General features: G+C 45.0%; 1 protein-coding gene across 4 annotated transcripts; it reads left to right on the top strand.

Annotated features, from left to right (window-relative positions):
• The first annotated feature begins 445 nt into the window (after positions 1–445).
• Positions 446–18,848, top strand: mbnl3 (muscleblind-like splicing regulator 3). 4 transcript variants are annotated; one of them, XM_011610487.2, is made up of 8 exons: positions 448–709; positions 4,319–5,244; positions 9,744–9,908; positions 10,008–10,211; positions 10,295–10,534; positions 11,118–11,271; positions 12,707–12,801; positions 13,345–18,848. In XM_011610487.2, the coding sequence occupies exons 2-8, from the start codon at positions 5,071–5,073 to the stop codon at positions 13,360–13,362; spliced, it is 1,050 nt and encodes a 349-aa protein (XP_011608789.1). In that variant the 5' UTR covers positions 448–709; positions 4,319–5,070; the 3' UTR covers positions 13,363–18,848.
• The last annotated feature ends 314 nt before the right edge of the window (positions 18,849–19,162 follow it).

Below are 19,162 nucleotides of genomic sequence, written 5' to 3'. Positions count from 1 at the left end.
TTCATACCTCTTGAAATGATGAAATCACTGTGATGCCAAACGCACTTACAGCTACTTTATAATTAAATTTATCAGGAGCCTGCAGCCGTGCTCAGCCTCACAAATGGAGGTAAATCCTCAGCAAGCAGCATTTTTAGACACATATCAACCGGGGAAAAAACACAATTCACCCGTAATTTATATCTTTAAAACGACACCCCAGTGTCTCCCTGGAGATATACATGTTTACTGACATCATGTTGAACAGCCCCGCTCGTTAGTAACACCTGATTTATTAGTGCGTTATTACAGCCTTTTCCCTGCCTGTGTTGTGCTTTTAATGTTCCGTGCCCACACTTGCAGAATGATGCTGGCGCCGGAGCCGTCGTGACTCTGGCTCCCTTCAGATGAGCTTGCACTGAGGAAAAAACACCCCATCATTGCTTCAACTCCTCCCTCGCCACTCAGACCTCCCTCTGCTTGTTTCTTTTAAACCTGTTACACTGCTGTCGTGCCAGCCAGCGTCGCATTTGGGCTGATTTGGTTGCAGCCAACGTCTCAGCGGCCAGACAGACCTACGGTTGAGTTTATTTCTTCCGATTCTGTCATTTCCGGCTTGGTTTTCCCCTCGTTTGTTTTTGGCCGTTCTGGGGACATGTCCGACTAAGAAGGCGGCTTCGGGGGGAAATATCGTTTTCCTCAGCTGAAGATATCACCCCAGCCCCAAAAGGTAAGAGTCTGTGACCATCCGGCGTCCTTTAGTTTGCAGCAAAAATGGGTGATTTGGTTTAGATGTCTGTTGTTTCCTGCAGTAGGAACCTCCCTGTTGCACATGCTTTGGGCAGGTCTCTGCAGGGATTCAGGGCGCCGTGCGGGTTCTCCGGGATCCAGCGCTCCTGCACTCTCCCTGACTGTATGATAGGTTCTGTTTTGCCACTGTACCAGTGCAGCACCAGTTACCATCATGGTGGCTCATGTGTAACTTTGCATCTAGTCAAGACAAGTTCGTCTTCTCTGAGTCTTGGAAATCTGCACTGGTCTGGCAAGTTTCTCTTTAGTTAATATAAACAAAGATGGAGAGCTGTGCCAACACTGCAGCCTGTTTTCATTTCCTCCGAGGGGGCAGGTGCAGAGGCTGCTGTGGTGCCCTTCATGCTAATGGGGCAGGTAAATATTCGTGACCCGTTTCCATGTCGCAGCATTTGCGATGTTACAAGCGGGACCGAGAGTGGAAGCAGTCCAAAAAAAATGATCCAAAATATTGTTATATTCTTGATACTTGTGGATGGTCCTCTGGAGGATCCACCTGTGCCTTGACAGGGGCCCTCAGGTTGGGGCCACGTGTCCTCTACAAAGGTCAGATATTAGTCCCTTTGAACTTGAATCTGAGTCACCTGTTTTCACTGCTGTTGCGCCTCCATTTCCTGATGACGTCTAAGAGGTGTCATAGTGAGCATTTATTTCATTTTTAGTTTGTTTTTCTTCCGCATAGTTGAAAAACAACAACTTGCATTCATCTTCCAGCCCTCGTGATGTCTCCGCACATTTAAAACCCTCCGACACGGATGCATCTTCATGTCTGTGGGCAAAACGGCGGTGATTGTTGAACTCTGGCGGGAGCCTGAACGTTGTCCTGCGTGACAGGATCGACTTGTTATACGTTTGGTTGAATGAGAGCTGCTGTCTTAATGAGCTGAAAGGGATTACCAATACTTAACCTAATTACTTTGGTCGGTCAGCTCGGGGCTTTCGCTTTCACTCTGATTTATGATCTTCCAGCTTCTGCTTTTTAATCAGTCACCTGCTGGTTGTTGTTTCACCGTGTTGCCTTGTCACCACTGCCGAAACAGACCCCGGGCAACAGAACCGGTGTTTCACAACATTCTCAGGCCTTATCTTGTTCCTCGGGCCAATCATTAATCACCTTTTTAGGCCTGGTTGTCGGGTCGGTCAGACAGTATGGTAATGCATTAAATATGGTAAATATGGACAGTATGTAAATGCAGAAAATAAAAACAATGCTGTTTTCACTCTTCCGTGTCATTGTGTCACCTTTGAATGCAAAACGTGCGTTTTTACAGCCAAATGCTACGTGGCTAAACTGGAGCGAGTGACAGAATTCAGATGTGGGCTGTCTGCGGAGGTGGCACCGAGTCTCTGACGCCCCGTAGCCTTAATGACGTTGGCTCGCCACTGGAAGGTGTGCTGCGGTCCCCCGGTGGCGCTCTGCGTCTGACGAGGGTAGCCGAGGCAACGGCAGCCCACCGGTCTGCTGACCTCGGCTGGCTGCAGCGCCTCTTCGCCGATGACTTGGTGTGTATTTACTCACGGCCCAACAGATGATCGATTATGCTGCAGATTTAAGGTCAAATAGCGTCCAGGGTCGTTCACATGGGGGTATAAAGTTGCACAACTTTAAGCCTGAAACGTTCGCTGTCGGTGTCCGAGACCACCGCCGTTCTTGTTTCTCGTGATTACTAAATCAAAGGGAGATTGCTGCTGCTGCCAGAAGGGGAAGTAAAACGAACTATTCTGGTATATCGACTTGTACAATTACCTCTTTGTCTGCATCTGGTAGGTCCTGGCTGTTTTAAGCATATTAGGCTGAAGTTCTCTGCTGTCGTAATAACATTTGCAGAATCAAACCCAGCCCAATTCAGCACAGCAGACGGATACACGATGTCCTACAGGTTCTCCTGTTTGTCCCTGTTCTTTCCACTCACACCTCCCAGCTTGTTAATAAATACTCCCCCCAAAAGGGGAATGTCACTTTTCACCTACTCCACCCTGGCATGATTTCACGATTTTAAACCGCTCATTGTCTTCAGTCTCCTTGAGGGACCTTGATGTGCTGCCAAAGGAAAGGCCAACAAGCAAGAGCTCCATAACAATACCTGAACCGGGACTCCTGGTCATCCATGCTGTGGACAGGGTTTAACCTGGAACGGCCTCGGAGAGACAAGGGCTTGGAACAGTAAGATTAGTGTTGCCGAGGAGCATTTCAACGGTGTGAATCACCGCCTCGCCGAGCAACGTCATCAAGGCGTGCGTAAGCAGAGGCGCTTCACGCCGACACACGGCCGCACGCACCCCCGGGGAAAAGTTCCCACTGATCCCTGCGACCACGAGGAAGAGGAACGTAATAAACTGGTCCAGCTGGCCAGAGATGTTCAGCTGCTCATCTCCGCCTCTGAATGGTTCTGTTGGTCGGCACGTGTCTGCTCTGGTGCTCGAAGGTGGGCGTGACGGTCCAGATAGCACCCCCTCAGTATGCCTCCATCTCCCACTCCCCCACTGCAGTGCTCTCCTTCTGGGCTGTCCACACACACACACACACACACACAGGCACACACTCCCCCCTGTTGGTTCCTCCGTCTGTGTTTGCTTCCATCAGACACAGGCACTGATAATATCTGCCCCCCACCTCCCCCTATCCTTTATTCATCCTCTCTATGAATGTATTAGCTGGTGTGTCAGACCAAACGCTGTTTGGACTTTGTCTATTCCCAATAAAAACAACCAAGGCAAATTGCGTGTGTGTGTGTGTGTGTGTGTCCTGATTGAACTGACTCATTGATCTTTATCTGTATTCAGTCGGCGTCCAGACACGTCACTCTGCTCCCCGAGACTGAGTTGCTCAGCATTCTGCCCATGTAAGATGTGGCACAGTCGTCCACGTCGGCGAGCCCGATGGCGTCGCCTCGTGGTTGTGCTACAGTTTGAACGTTAGCTCGTGGCGCGACCGTGACTGTGCTGTACCAGGGTGGAGAGAGAGGGGGGGGGGGGGGGGGGGGGGGGGATCCTGAGAGGAACAAGGACAGATTCTGTGGAGAGCGGAGCTGCTGTGGAAACTGCTCCGTCATTGGTCGAGGGCGCGCTCCGCATGCCTACAAAAGCCGCTGTGAATGGCTGAAGGGTTTGGCACAGCAGCTGGAGCCGCGTGTGTGTTCCTGCTCTGCTTCTCTCAATTCTCCCTTTCGCGTTAGCCGTCCGTGGGATCATCTGCTGGGGGACATGCGTCCAGGTGACCTCGGGGATCTGTTGTTTTTACCTCGCAGCGCTTTATCCCTGCGGCACTCAAGCGCTGCACTTTTGGCTTCGTGGCTCTGAGGGAGTTGAAGTGACGTCTCTGTCCTGCCTGCTATCTCCCCACATCTTCCCTCTCTCCCTCTTGTAGCTCTTAATCAAGACTTAGCTTTCCCTTTCCTGCTCACTGCTCCCTCCTCTCTTCTTATTCGATCGTTTCCCGTTTGGCTCATCAAAATCTGCGCGCGGTTTCTCTTCAAAAGGCTGTTCAGTGCGCCGAATTAACCTTTGTCTTTCTGTGTTTCTGGTCCAGAGCAAGACGCCACGCAAGGACGTGTTGGAGAGAGGTCAGCGAGGAGGATGCAAATATAGGGATGAGAAAGAGACTGAAATAAAAGCAGGAAGCCGACCTCCAAAGTGCCTACGACAAGGGGGCTGTCTGCTGCTGCGTAGCTGCTGGATATGTGCTCTGGTGTGATTCTGGCCTTGAATGGAGGCTGTATTTCATCGTGACAGCCACGGAGTCGTCCACCGCTCGCTGCCGAGCGCCAGCCCGCACGTCCGCTGAGCCGAGCATCTCATCCCGCCCTGCGAGGATCCCCTCTCTGCTCCTCCGACCCTCCTTTTCGGACAGCCGACCAGCCCCGACGCCACAGCGAGCGCTCTGGTTGCGGCCATGCTGACGTGAATGTAACGCGGTTTGGAGCTGTTTCGGACGCGGACTCGCCGTCACATCCCCGGCATGCCAGAGTGATGTCCTCAGAGTAGATTTTTTTTTTCCTATGAGACGGAGCTGGCCTCTGCTCACAGTTACCACCCCTCTATCTCACCGCAGCGAAACTTCAGCTGCCGATTTTCCCAAGAGCAGCGGACAACACACCCCAAAGGACTCACCACCCGCTTCCTGTGAGGGGGGAAAAGAAAGATTCCTGCTTCTGTTTTCACAGTCTTTTTCAGGAGACTTTTTCTTACATCACCCTTAGTCACCCTTGCTCCGCTCAGGCGCCTTTTTTTTTTTTCTTTTCTTCACCTCACCCATCCGTCTCGCCGTTTGTGACGACTCCGATGGCCGTCAACATGACTATGGGCCGCGACACTAAATGGCTGACCCTGGAAGTGTGTCGTGAGTTTCAGAGAGGCACCTGCTCGCGGTCAGACGCCGAGTGCAAGTTCGCCCACCCCTCCCGGAGCTGCCATGTGGAGAACGGCCGAGTCATCGCCTGCTTCGACTCCCTCAAGGTAACGTCGCAAACAGATGCGACACACTTCTGCGCCTCCTTACACGTGGTCCTGGCAAGCTGTTGTTAGCATGAAGCCCACCACATCCCAAATTGAAAACAGATCTAGAAAGCAAATGAGTTAGTTTTATAGGCTGTAAATGGAATTTTACCTTGAAGTTTCCCCACACAATGGTGACTCAGGATGTGTTATACTGTTATAACAGTGCACAATTTATAACCGCTATGCTGTTATGACAGGGTAACAGTTATTCTGTTGTAATGCTTCTTGTTGTTGGACCATATGGTGACCTCAGACATGTGCTGAACATAAATGAACTTGTATAGAACGGTAGAAATACACATACTTTGACGCTTGGGATGGCAACAAGATTTGAGTCCCTTGTAAGGTGTTTTTGCTATATTTTGTGTTCCTCTTTGTACAGATCTGCCTTTTGTTTCCTCTCTTCTCTTCTTTCCCAGCTGAGTTCTGCTCTAGGTTTCTCCCTGTTAAAAGGGAGTTTTTCTTTGCCTTACCTGATTCAAGGCATGTAATGACATTGAATTTATATTGCTGCTGTTTATATCCAATTATATTGAATGAACACAGATTACCCACAATCCTTGACGAGTGCATTTATAATGAGGAGGCACCTACACTTAGATTGACATTATTTTTTTTAAAATACGACATGGTGCTCTGACTCTGAAGATATATCTTTGTGAACAGGTGACAACAAGCACACAGGAGCGTTCAGAGTTGTTCAAGAGGCTGTTCACTACCAGTGAACCAGCAAATTGAATCAGCAAATACCAGTAAAACCAGTAAACTAAACGGTTATCAGCCCTGCCACAGTGAAAGGGGACTAAAAATTCTCATTTACCTTGTAAATATGTTACACACCTGGTGACTTGAATGAAACAAGTGTCTAGTGCAGATTTCTGCCTGTAACCAGCCATGACGAGCTTGCATGCCAATGACAGCCAGGCCGTTTTAGTCCACATAAAGGACATTTTCATATTCAAGAAAGCTGAAACCTGTATTTTAATGAGCAGAAACTGGTTTTGGGAGCATAAACTAACAGAGACAAAAGGTAAAGCTGATCTGTATCCTCGGTCGTCCTTCCTTATAGCCGTGAGCACCATTTGCCAATTTCTGGTCCACCGGCCCATAACGTAGATGCGAGATGCTCTTTGTTGTTTCTATTTTCAGCTGTAATTTGACAAAAGGCCATTGTACTGATCCATCTGTAACGTGGTCGTCAACGTAGCTGCGGCCTCGCTCCGCCTCTCCACACATAAATTGATAAGTGATCGCCACAACATATAGATTGCTCTCAAACTCAGGAGACACCCCCCCCCCCCATGTGTGAGCTTTGGTGCAAGCAAAAGAGGAGCCGTGCGAGCGCAGCTGCCTTCGCCTCGTTTATTGAGTTAGAATTTATTATTCAGCCATTTTTCTATGTTATGTGTCCTCCAGAGCAGGATGGAGCGGGAGAGACAGGGGGAGAGAGGGGGGGGCCTAGCAACAGCACAGGAGTGTGTACTCATTGGATAGTTTGATCTTCCTGAGTGGCAAGGCTGTTTTTAGCACCGAGCAACAGCCTGGCTCTGCACTGGTAGCACTGATGATCCGCTTTGGGCCAAAAGTAGTGAATGTAAGCACGGGGGCATTTTTTTCGGAGTCCCGGGGGTCACGTTGGTCTGAGGGAGAGCTGGAGACGGTGACAGCCGAAGGTCAAACATCCTTCTTTATCCGCAGCTGCAGCGGGATTTCAGTGTGTCAACAGTCGCCTCCCCAACACTGTTTCTGAGCTCGCCGTTGTTCAGGATTATATTGGGCTGTTTCTGTTAAATACAAAGCCGCTCCTCCCTCTGCAGCATCGTTTCCACCCCTCCCTCCTTTGTTGATTTTTATGGCTATATCTGCTAATGGACACACTCATGGCTTGGGTTTTTCCCCCCCCCCACATCGGGCTTCTTTTCTCTGGACCAGCATTTGCAGAGGGAGGGGTCAACTCACCACCAAGTATTTATAGCGCTTTATCGCCGTCATCCCCGATCAGTGGCCAAGACGTCACACCCGCTCAATATGCCGGAGATTTGAGGCCACTGTGACGGGAGGGTGTCATGGCTGGTCCCCGGCAGAATCTTATTTCCACTGTGTGTTAGTAGAAAATTCAGACATTTAAAAGGCTGGAACGACCTTTTTCCAAGGGGCAGCAGGGTATGGTGACACGAGCAGATCATTAGCTTGTCAATACGGCCATCAGCCCTTAAAGTACCCTTGAAATCGAGGAGATGGTGCATTAGTCTGCAGATATATGCAGGTACAATTCATCCATCAGGCACGGGGATATCTGTAGCGGTGCTCGCTCCGTCCTCTGGAGACGGTCAGGATGGTAACGCAAACACAGGAGGAAGGTTGTTGAGGGATTCGTTTCGACGTCACGGTGTGATCAGGAGCTCCTGTTGTATTTCCTGCGGAGCTACAGTTGAACCCAAACTGGAACTTCAGAAGAATGCTCTTGTTGTGTGCTGCGATGTCCGCGCGCTGCCTTCATTTTCTCAGACTCTATCAGTGTCACGAGTGGAAATTTCTCTGCGTTGGTAGATTGTTGCCATAACTACCAGAGGAGATTCCAGACCAACTACTTGCCGCAGCTCCAGTCTTTAGCGTCTCCGCCTTAGCAGAGAATTTGAAAAATGTTGTTTCTGTGTCAAGTTAGAGATAACAGGACAACACAGCAGCGCCAGACCACAATATTCGGATCTGAGTTGGCCTCCCGTCTGATGCAGCTCCTCACTCACTTAACCTGCTTGAACATTCTCGTGGAGCTGTGACGTCATCATCACCGTCTGGCTCTCTGCAGCATGATGTCAGCTCATCTTCTCTGTTTCCTGCTGCCCACAGGTGGGTTAGGTGGTGGGGAGTGTGGCTAAGCCTGAGCGCGGCGACTCCAGCGGGTCACCAGCTCTGCTGCAGGGGCAGACAGATGTTGGCAGCTGGCTGCCAAGGGTGCAGTTTGACCCGTGGTGGTCCTGCAGCTTCATTTTTAGAGCCGGTTGAAGAAGGACGCTGCATGGATGACGGTCGGGGACTAATTTAATTGAACCTTCAGCTCATTCAATGTACAGAATATCTGTGCTGAAAAACATTAAAAATTCTTTACATTCGAGTCATAAATGGTCCCTCTGGAGTATTTCTGCTCATATTAACCTCATAGGTTCTATCTCAAATAAACCGACTGGAAATTGCTTTGGGCCAAACATCAGTTCAGCTCAATTGTGTTTGTGAGACCAAGAGGCAAGCTAATCCACGGAGCTGCAACCAGCAGCAAATATTGATGAAATACTACACATGGAACCGCCGTATCTGATGATCTGACAAGGACACTGGGAGGAGATAATTGGACACACGTGTGAAGGATATGTGCAATCCCAGAGAAGCAAACTGAGAGGGGGAAAAAAAGGAGCAATGATGCAAGAGGGCGGCAGGCCTTTAAAGTAAGCCAGGAAATGAATATAGTTACAGAGATGAAGACAGCTGCTGCGAACCATAAAGGATTATACCAGATGATAGCACCAACTGAAGCACATGAAACAGCAAAGCCTCAGGAAGAAGGTTCTCTGTGGGTCGGAGTCGGGCTGGAGCACGATTGTCACTTACAGATATTAAAAGAGAGCCACTTCCTTTGCTTTAAGTCATTGAAGTTAAACTCTGGCCAAAGCTTGTGGAATATTGGACTGTATAATGATTCAGAGCTGTTTTTATATAAAAGATTAAAAAGATTATCATGAAAAATGGGGAGACTTGGCCTCAGCCAGGTAAAGGTTCTGTGAGAACTGAGCACGTTACATGTTTTCATTCTTCAGCTTTATCTTCTTTTCACAGTGTTCATTTGTCTTCCGTCTCACCTCCAGTGTCTCAAGCGCTGCTGCGAGGTTCTTGCCTCTTTGTTTTGTAAGCTTCACATACGCTCGGGTCGGAGCTTCTCCTCAGTACGGTGGACTCGGGTTCATCTTTGCACACCTGGCATATTGGGACATTCGTCTCAGCAGATCCTCTCAAGCTCGGTCGTCCTGGATGGGGACCTTTGGTGGCCATTTCCTGGTTTGATTGAGGTCAAGTCAGGGCTGAGCCACTGAAGGACATTTACAGAGTTGTCCCTGAGTCGCTCCTGTGTTGTCTTGGCCGTGTCTTTAGGGTCTTTGTCTTATGAGAAGGCGAACCGTCAATCCCGTATGAATCTATTAAGTATACTCATCTATCATGCGTTTTGCCACTCTGCCACAAAGCTCAGACTGGTCGAACGCTGACATGATGCTTGACCTTTTGGGACTTTGTCCCTTCTGCACACAGGATCTCTGGGGCTCCACCAGAGTGAGCAGTGTGGAGCGAACTTTCAGTGTTTAGGATTTGATGATGGCGATATCTCACTGATAAAAATGCTAAATGTTTAACTTTGACTGTCTGCCAGTACAAACCTTTAATGTCGTCCCCCGGTCCTCTGTCCTCAGGGACGCTGTACCCGTGAGAACTGTAAATACCTTCACCCTCCTCCACACCTGAAGACCCAGCTGGAGATCAATGGGAGGAACAACCTGATCCAGCAGAAGGCTGCGGCGGCCATGTTGGCTCAACAGATGCAGTTCATGCTGCCTGGAGCTCAGCTGCAGCCGATAGTGAGAAATTCCTGCTTTTGAGATGAATTCTGTCGACAGAGAACGTTCTGCTGTAACTTGTTTTGTCTCTCGTATTTCTGCTTATGACTCTTTACTCAGACAACATTCCCAATGACGCACTCCCTGGCAACAAGTCCCAGTATGGCTTTCAGTCCATATTTGAACCACATGGGTCCAGGCATGGGCCTGATGCCTGAGCTGCTGCCCAGTACTCCCCTGCTGGTCCCTGGGAGTCCCACTGGCCTGGCAGCCATGTCCAACGGCACCTCCTCACACAAACATATGCGTACAGACAAGCTGGAGGTATGCAGCCTGAACGCAGTGGTTCAGTGTATCGGTATGATCAAAAGGCAAATCTTGACTAGCGAGCTTGATCGTTCCGCTAGGTTTGTCGGGAATTCCAGCGCGGAAACTGCACGAGGGGCGAGAGCGACTGTCGCTACGCTCATCCGCTGGAGGCCGGCATGGTGGACAGCAGCGAGAACTCGGTCATCGTCTGCATGGACTACATTAAAGGACGCTGCAGCCGAGACAAGTGCAAGTACTTCCATCCGCCGGCACACTTGCAAGCCAGGATCAAGGCTTCACAGCACCAAGCCAGTCAAAACACAGCGTCTGCGGCTTTGGTGAGTGATTACAAACTAAAAAGCAGCATCAGCTAAGGTCAACAACAACTCCTTGAGTAATCTGGTAAAAGATCTTATGTATGTGACATAATGATCCAATAGAAAAATAAGTTACACGTATAATATTTGCTTTGCAGAACAGTGGAAAGGTTTTGTTTCCATATTCAACCCATAATTGGTTGACCGCAGTGATCTAAGATCATTAAAAGTGAGCTAAACCAGTTAGCACGCCAACTGTAAAGGGGTGTTGTCAGTTCACAGAGCTGATATTCTCACCAGTCGTTAAGATTTAGTCGTTACTAAATTATACAACCGCTTTTGAGAGAATCATTATTAGATGAATAACAATTCCATTCCGTCCTTATATGGAATTAATCTTTGGGCGTATTTATATGAAAATTCATTTCCCTGTGATGTCATTTGAAGACTTTCTGCAGTCCTGCACTTCAACTTAGTTGCTGTGCAGCGCCCTCTTGTGGTAGCAAGAGGGCGTAATCTGGGGTGTACGGGTGCATTGGGGTGTTCACCAGGTTGTTTCCAGGATCTCCTTCCTAACCCTTCTCCTGGGTCTCTTCCTGGTTAGTCTCCACCTGCAGGCACTATGCAGCTGTTACCAAAGAGACCAGTCTTAGAGAAGAGCAACGGGGCTGCTGCAGGCATCTTCAACCCCAGCATGTTCCACTACCAGCAAGCCCTGGCGAACATGCAGCTCCAGCAACCAGCCTTCATCCCCACTGGTGAGTGGTGCAGTGGTGTGGTGACGCTGTGCTGACCTCGCCATCCCGTTCACGACACTCACCCTTCCTGTCTTTCTGTTTGCTTGCTCGACATTTGATGACAGAAAATTAAGACGTCAGACAGCCATTTTTACAGACACGTGATGGGTGATTGGATCCTGGAAATCTAAATCTAATCACTAATAAAAACGGAAATTTTAAATTATATGATGATTACTTCAAAAGTAAAATCTCTGAAGTCCGTCAGGCGTGAATTATTGATGTATGTATTGGCTGAATTATACAACACAGAGGTGTGCAGTCCAAACACCCACACAACTCCTCTAATGTAGGAAGAATATCCTGAGTACAAACGCTTTTTTAATCCCACACACATTTCATCTTCTTGCTGCTTGAATGTACGGCTCGGTGACTCTGTCATTGTCACACTCTCACTCTGATTTAATCCATGTTACTTTTATGTTATTGCAACTTGTTTTCTAAGGCCCTAGACTCAGTTTTTACTCAGCTATATTCAATATATTGATATTCTGGATCATCCATGGCTTTTATAATGTTAGTTATTGCACAGAAAATCTATTTTATACTTGTATTAAGACCTTGTTCTAACCCCCTAATAAATTTGTACATTGTCAGGCCATTATCATTAATCTTAATTTAAGGCTTAATGTTAAACTCAGGTTTCCAAATATAAAGCAAGAGTTCAGACCCCAAATATGTAGAAACAAACAGAACACAGAATTCTACGAGGCCTGTTGAGAATCTGCTTCTTCTCTGCGTCCCTGCGTGGTTGTTCATGCGTTTTCTCTCGTCTCTACCACATTAGCAACATGCTCAAACAGATTTTATGACTTCCTACTCATAAGGAGCCGTTGTTGTTATTGTTGACTATGATAAGAGCACCTGATGCTCCAGGAACAAACCAGTTAGCCGTTCATGCTTTATGCACAAAAAATAATCAAAAAAGAAAGTTTAGGAGATAAAAACAATCGGTGTTCTGATTTAAGGAGCATGAAGAGCTTTAGTGATAGCATCGTCATATATTTTGCACGTACTATTAATCATTGTCTTTGTCCTTTTGGTACTTTCACACGTATCTCTTGTCCATGTAAATACAATTATCAGATTTTCCAGTCTGATTAGATTGTATTAAGGTTCATTGCCTTGTCTAATTAATCATGTGTTGGTAAAACGGTACATTTCCTTTTAACCATTTGGCTAATGAAATATGTAATTTTCTTTATCTCTTTTGTTTTTGCATGTGTCTGTATACTTCATTCTGGCAATATCACTGGATTTGTGCCATAACCTGTGACCCTGCACATTTTGCCATGGTAACCATATCATTCCTGTCCCCCTCCCCACCCCCCACCCCCCTCCTCCCCCCGTCCACATCCTCGTCCTTTGTCTTTCGTCTGACTCGCCTGAATAAAAGTTCCCATGATGCACGGTGCCACTACCTCCACTGTTTCGTCGGCTTCGACCTCAGTCACCAATGTTCCTTTCGCTGAATCAGCCACCTCAGATCAGGTTTGCTCTTTCAGTTCTCCCTTCTTTGTGTAGTCGTCTTCCATCCAAGTTGAGAAAACCCCGCCTGTAGTCTCACTTTTATTTCTTCATTCCATCCTGTGATGTTTTTGATTAAAAATAAGAAAACATTTTCATGAAAACCGGACAGTTTTTGTCTTTAATATTAATTATTATATTAGCTGGTACAAATTATAACAAGGCTTCACCTAAACTAATACAGTGATAATAATTATCATCTGAGTCCTTGAAACATCTGGTGTGTTTGCTTTTGTAGTGTTTTAAGGAACCACCGGTCCTGTGTCATCAGTCCATGGCCATTTAAATATTCAAGGCTAAAAAAAAAACAAAAAACAAACAACTTTCATTACATGACATATTTTTGCATCCTGATTCACATGTCCATGACTTCTGAACTGTACCTGTTGTCTTAAATATTTAAAACATGAAGATTTCTCTGTATTCTATATTATTATACTCTAAATGTACCAACTCCTCCACTGCTGACCAGGTACCATCACTCTTCCCTTCTCTTCCTTTCAGTAGACTCCTCTGAGCTTCTGACCCCTGATCCGGTGGAGCTCCAGTGCGTTCCCATGGAAACCCATTTCTGTCCCGTCCCTAAACTTCTGGTTGCGTCTGCTCCCATGGCGCTGAACTCAGTAAGCCTTTCCCGAAACCTGAGTTAAATCCCCTGAAGCTTTCGCTCCGTCAGGGCGGTCGTGTTGTTTTTGTTTTGTTTTTTAACCCCCGAATGCAGCAAACACGTGCCTCAAACTCAGCGCACCGACAGAGCGAGGAAGAAAAACAGAAACTGCAGCGGTTCATGCAGTACATGCTTGGATATGACACCTTGGCTCACAATCCTGATGCATTGTGGTCCGACGAGGCTGAGCAAGGCTTGATTGAACAGCCACACACACACACACACACGCACGCACACAGACATATGACATTCCAAAGTCAGAGGAATTCAGACCATGATCACATTAGGTTTACATTCAGCATGGCTGTGGATGTAACGTGTCGTCCTGCATCTACCGTTCCGTTCCACATCCCGGTGTTCCTCATCTCACCCAATCAGTCGTTACTGAGTTGTTTATTTGTTGTTTGTGCCTTTGATTTAGCTGCTCAGCTGCAGCACAGGACACTCTGCAGCCTACATACAAGATTTTCTGACTAGCAGAGGGAACCTATGATGACAGGAGTAAAGCGATATCACGTGTTGGCCCAGAGTTCATTAAAAAAAAAATTGCACAAGGATCGCCACTTTAAATTTATATTCTTTCAGGAGTTTTTATTATTATTTAATTTCATAGTCTTTATTGGAAACTGGATGATATTGAGGAAATGTGAAATTGGACTGCTCAGATCAGTGTTTTCTGTCTGATTCGGGATTGTTTATGTTCTGAAGATCATTTTCCGAATGCTGAAAAAAATTGCTTAATGATTTGGTATCTAGAACCATCAATAAAAGCTGTCCACCCCTGGGAGGAGAAGCTTCAGCTCTGCCACATATCCTGATTTTTACCAGGCTCGAGTCGTGATGAAGGTTATGTGATGTCTCTGAGGATCAGGTCAAGGACTTCGGGATTTCCTAGACTTTTAGCCCTCATGTCAATGATGTCATTGTACAAGACTAAAGCTGAATTTGGTCCCTGTTGTTGTGCCTACGGTCTGCATGGTGAAACATGCAGGAATCTGCCCCGATGTCTGAAAACGAAAAAAAACCCTGAATACTGAGAGGTGTGGCAGTTGTGTGACTAACTGCTGTCTTGTGATATTTGAGTGGAGTACACACACACAAGATTTTTATCCTGTCTGTCTCTTTGGGGAGAAAAGCTTAGGAGCTGAGAAGCTCCTGCCGGCTTTATAAGTGTCAGCTTTTCTAATGACGTGCCCTTTCTATCAAAAGTCAGCCTGTTCTCGGCGTGGCAGCCGTACCCAGAATTCTTCATCGCAGCTTTGGATACTGGCTCAAATCAAATTCAAACGTGCCTCTTACATGTGTCCCCGGAACTGCTAATGTCAGTACAGAATGGACCATAGAGACAGTTGTGATATTTGCTCCATAATAACAGTGGTAAATCACATCTGGACTGCAGCGTCTTCTCTCAGAGTGCCGAGCTGTCTCATCATTTATGTAAAGACATAAATCAGACATATTTGGTTGGCTGTAAGTGCTACGGACATTAAGACATTTAACACTGACCGTTATTCATATTTTTAATATACTGTTATTGTGTTGTGAATGTATCTAATGCAAAAACTACACACGCTCCTCCAAAAGATGAGCTTGTTATAATGTAACGTTCACTTATATATAGACTATTTCAGAGATCACATAGTTACCATGGAGACACTGTGTTAAGACATATTAATGTATGTGTATAATTTGATTTGTTCTTAATGTCAATGAGTGGCGTAACTACTTTTACAAATACTTTTCACCCTCGGAAAATGTAGAGCGTAACTGGACATCACAGCGCCATTTTGTGCTAGTCAAAGGTGTAACCTACTTTCTGAATTAGTGAAACTAGATGAACGACACCAACACATACAAAAAAGGAAAAGAAATCAGCACTTGGTATGCGTCGCTTTTACACACTGTGGGTTGTGACATTAGGATTAATCTGTCGCTTACACAGTTTGCTTATCTGTTTCATTGTGTTTGATGATGCTCTTGTTTGTCTGCTACCTGTAGAGTTACAGTTTATCATAAATGGTGGAAATTGGTCATGATTAGTACAAATTGATTAAAGCCATCAAAACAAAACAAAATCCCCCCGAATCTACGACAATAAAATTCAATCAACTGTTCCTTGGCCCATTATAAATTACGTTAAAATTTGTTTCGATCTTTTCAATTTATTTATTCAGACGAATAAACAAGGGCGATCACTTATTACCCTCCTCGGCCGAGGTAATAACACAAATTAAGTCCTAAACACTACATGTGATGCGATGTTTCAAGGGGACACTAAAGAGGTGCGGACCGAATAGGGCAGGTTGTTAAGGGACACGTTTTGATTAATTTTAAGTCACGTGTTTTGATTTTGACAGCTTTTTATCCTTTATTTTGGATGGATTTATGTTCTACTACATGTGATGACTGGCAACTAATCATAAAGAGGAAAAAAGAGAGATATTTAACTTAAACGTAAAGGTCCGTCCCTTTATAGTGTCCCCTGAACCGTACCGTTCAGTACATTTATCTCCTTTGTTTTGGATTTTCAGAAATATGTTTGTTGCCCATGTCTAGTCTTTATTTAAAGCTAAGCTAACAGTCTCTTTACAGTAACACACAGAAGCAAGAGTGATGTCAACCTTTAGTCAAACCCGACAAAAAGTTTAATTCTATTGTATATGACGTATATCCAATACTCCCGAATTGTTGATTTAAGTATTATTTAGTTTATCTACAGATTAAACAATACACAGCCTTCTATATGTTTGTCATTGTAAAAAAAAATGTCAAGAAGTGTAATTTTGATACTTTTGTTTTTCAGTGTGTTGAGCAGATACATTTTTCTCTTCGTGATCTAAGCAGAAATTGTCTTCTCCTATTTAATGAAATTCGTGTTTCGAATGTCCAGACAAATGAATTTGTCTAAATCCTACAGCTTTGAAGAGACTAGCTTTGATTGACTTTCTCTTTCGCCTTCCTTTCCTCCCCTTTTAACATGATTATGCCTTCACTCGTTTCTGTCCTGCTGGAACAACAGAATACTTGATTCTTAAATTGTGCCTCTCGAAGGCATTTGGATATAAGTCGATTTAGATCTGCAGTTTCATGCACAAGGTTGTGTAAATTAGGGGGATTTTATGGTCACTTCCTCTTTGTAATTTTATCGTACAGCCATGAATCTTCACTGTCATTACTCTGGAATATGCAAAATGCTCTGATCTCATTGTGTCCAGTGAACAGATCCTTTAGCATGTGGACATTTAATCCGGTCCTGAACATACTCTGTTGCCTGGGGCACAAACAAGGGCCTTATATCTTGATCACTGTATAGTGATGTGATAGCTGAGTATGAAAGTGACATTATTAACCATAAGTTAGGCTTTTCTTTTTTTATCTGATGTTATACACAGCATGGAAATTAAAAAAAACATTTATACACTGTTAATAGTTTGTGTAGAGCAACAAAAAAATATATAATATGATAATCATTTGTATACAATGATGGAGTCATTGTTAATGGTAATAGTTGTTGCTGTGGCAACAAAATAACAACATGGCTACCTTTCTATTGTCCTAATTGTGATGTATTTCCCCTCATTGATTGAAAATAGCCTTGAAATAGCCTACAAGATTACTTTATTCAAAAAGGGAATGTTGAATCAGACCATCTTGTTATGGCATAGTGATAATAGTAATAATTAAAAATGAATATTTTCTGTGGAAAATTTAAATTCTACTAATGTCCACAGGTCCTGAGGGGGAGATCAGGTGTTGATTTTGTTTTGATTATTTGACCTAATCATTCTGTTTTTTGTTCTGTTCCATGTTTAGTTTTTTGTTATTAGTTATTAGGAAAATTTAGGATGTTATCTGTCCAGGAGGTTTTAAAAATGGGGGAGGGGTTTGAACTAAGTGAAAAATCTTCTTTTTCTTTACATCCACCCTCAGCTCACCCCCTGCAGACCGGACAGGCGTTGCCTGATTTCCTCTGCACAGAGGCGCGAGCTTTCATCTTTGAGTTTTGCTCAAAATGATGACGGTCCAGAGCCTCTTCCTGCCCAGCTGTGCTGGGTGATGTCGATCCTTGCTGAGGTGTATATGAATGTGTGACGTTCACCTTGTTTGCACTTATGTACATAATGTCAAAAAAAAAGCAAACTCAAATTTTATTTTGAATATAGAAAAAAAAAGAAATCAAACCAGTGTATTGTTATCGCATTGATTATTTCTGTAATTTTATTACTGCCTGATATGTTTTGTTTTGACAGATCTGTCCTCTTTTGTTGGTTTGCTAGAGCCTTGTTCTTTGCCAAGCATGACATTGCCTAGCTATAAATATGACTTTTGTTTTGTTTTTTTTTGTTTTTTTCGTGAAATCTCATGTTTGACTCCATACTATGAACCAGTATTGAACTTGTCCCTAAATTTCCATCAGGAGCACTTGGGCAGTTGCAGTGCTTCTTTAGTATCGCATTCATAGCGCACAAAATAGTGCCCCTCCCCCCCGGGCTGAAAAGCAGCCCGGAAGCGGAGGATATCTGGATACGCGGGGACATGGATGTGAGATGTGATCGTGGGTTTATAAACTTGCATTGATTGTTATGTCTTTGTGTTAAATGGGTTATCTTTTGCCTCCTTGATGTCATTATCCAAAACAATAATAAATCTGAATTCTCCCCAGGATTTACAGCCAAAATTGTAAAGAACTTTTCCAACTTGTTCAGCAACAACCTCCTTACAGAACCCCCGTTCCTTCAGGGATATGTGATGCTCCTCATTTGCTGTTAAAGCCAGCAATTTTGTTGCCATGGCACGTGTCCGAGTGGCGAATTGAATGAGTCATTCTGGTGAATGGGCTCACAGCCCTCAGACTCCACATGTGGAGTTGAATTACAGCAGGTTTCCAGTCACTAACCAGTGGAAAGGGTTTGGTTATTGATTAATTTTGATCATTGTTTTAAAAAAGCTTCATTTGGACTTGTGCCTTCCTCATGCAAGGTGTAGATTTCCTGTTACGGTCTACATCTAAATTAACTTGTATTGAGTGTAAAACAAAACCCTTTATTTAAAATCATTTGGTGGGTCGTTAAATTGACTGCAATAATTGACTGGATGGTAACCTGTGGAAGGTGAGGGCCAAAGACTGTTAAGGACTAAGCCATATGACACTCGAGGACAGACTTGAAAGTGACTGCTCTTATTACACCATCGATTGCTTCAATCTTGTTTTCTGCTTGTGACGCTTGTATGTGCTGCTGTGCTACTTGCCAATTTATTTTGCAGTGTATAGCTAAAGTAAGTTACTGTGCCTCCGATGAGTTCTGCCATTTATGTTGACCTTTAATAAAACTCATACATGTGATTGCCCTGTGTTGTTTTTTGTTTTTTTACGTTGCAAGCTTTGAAAGACTATGAGCCTTATCAACCAAATAGGCAGATGCTGCAGTGTGACCTGAGAATAGTTGCATGTGTGAAGGTTTGGTGTGTAGCTTTAAGTCCTGAATATCATATTGTGTACTGAAGGGAAGGTTTAAGTGTTTCATATCAATTTGTCAACCCATCCGTTTTAGCCAATTGAGTTATGCACTTTGCTATATCCTGGTTTCAATGTATCTTCGGTTATCACAAAATCCAAAAAGAAGATATTGTTTCGTATTTATCAGAAAGGATATTCTA

Source organism: Takifugu rubripes, chromosome 14 (assembly GCF_901000725.2).
Source record: "Takifugu rubripes chromosome 14, fTakRub1.2, whole genome shotgun sequence".
NCBI lineage: Eukaryota > Metazoa > Chordata > Actinopteri > Tetraodontiformes > Tetraodontidae > Takifugu > Takifugu rubripes.
Note: the sequence above shows the minus strand (reverse complement) of the source record. Positions and strands in the feature narration are given on the sequence as shown.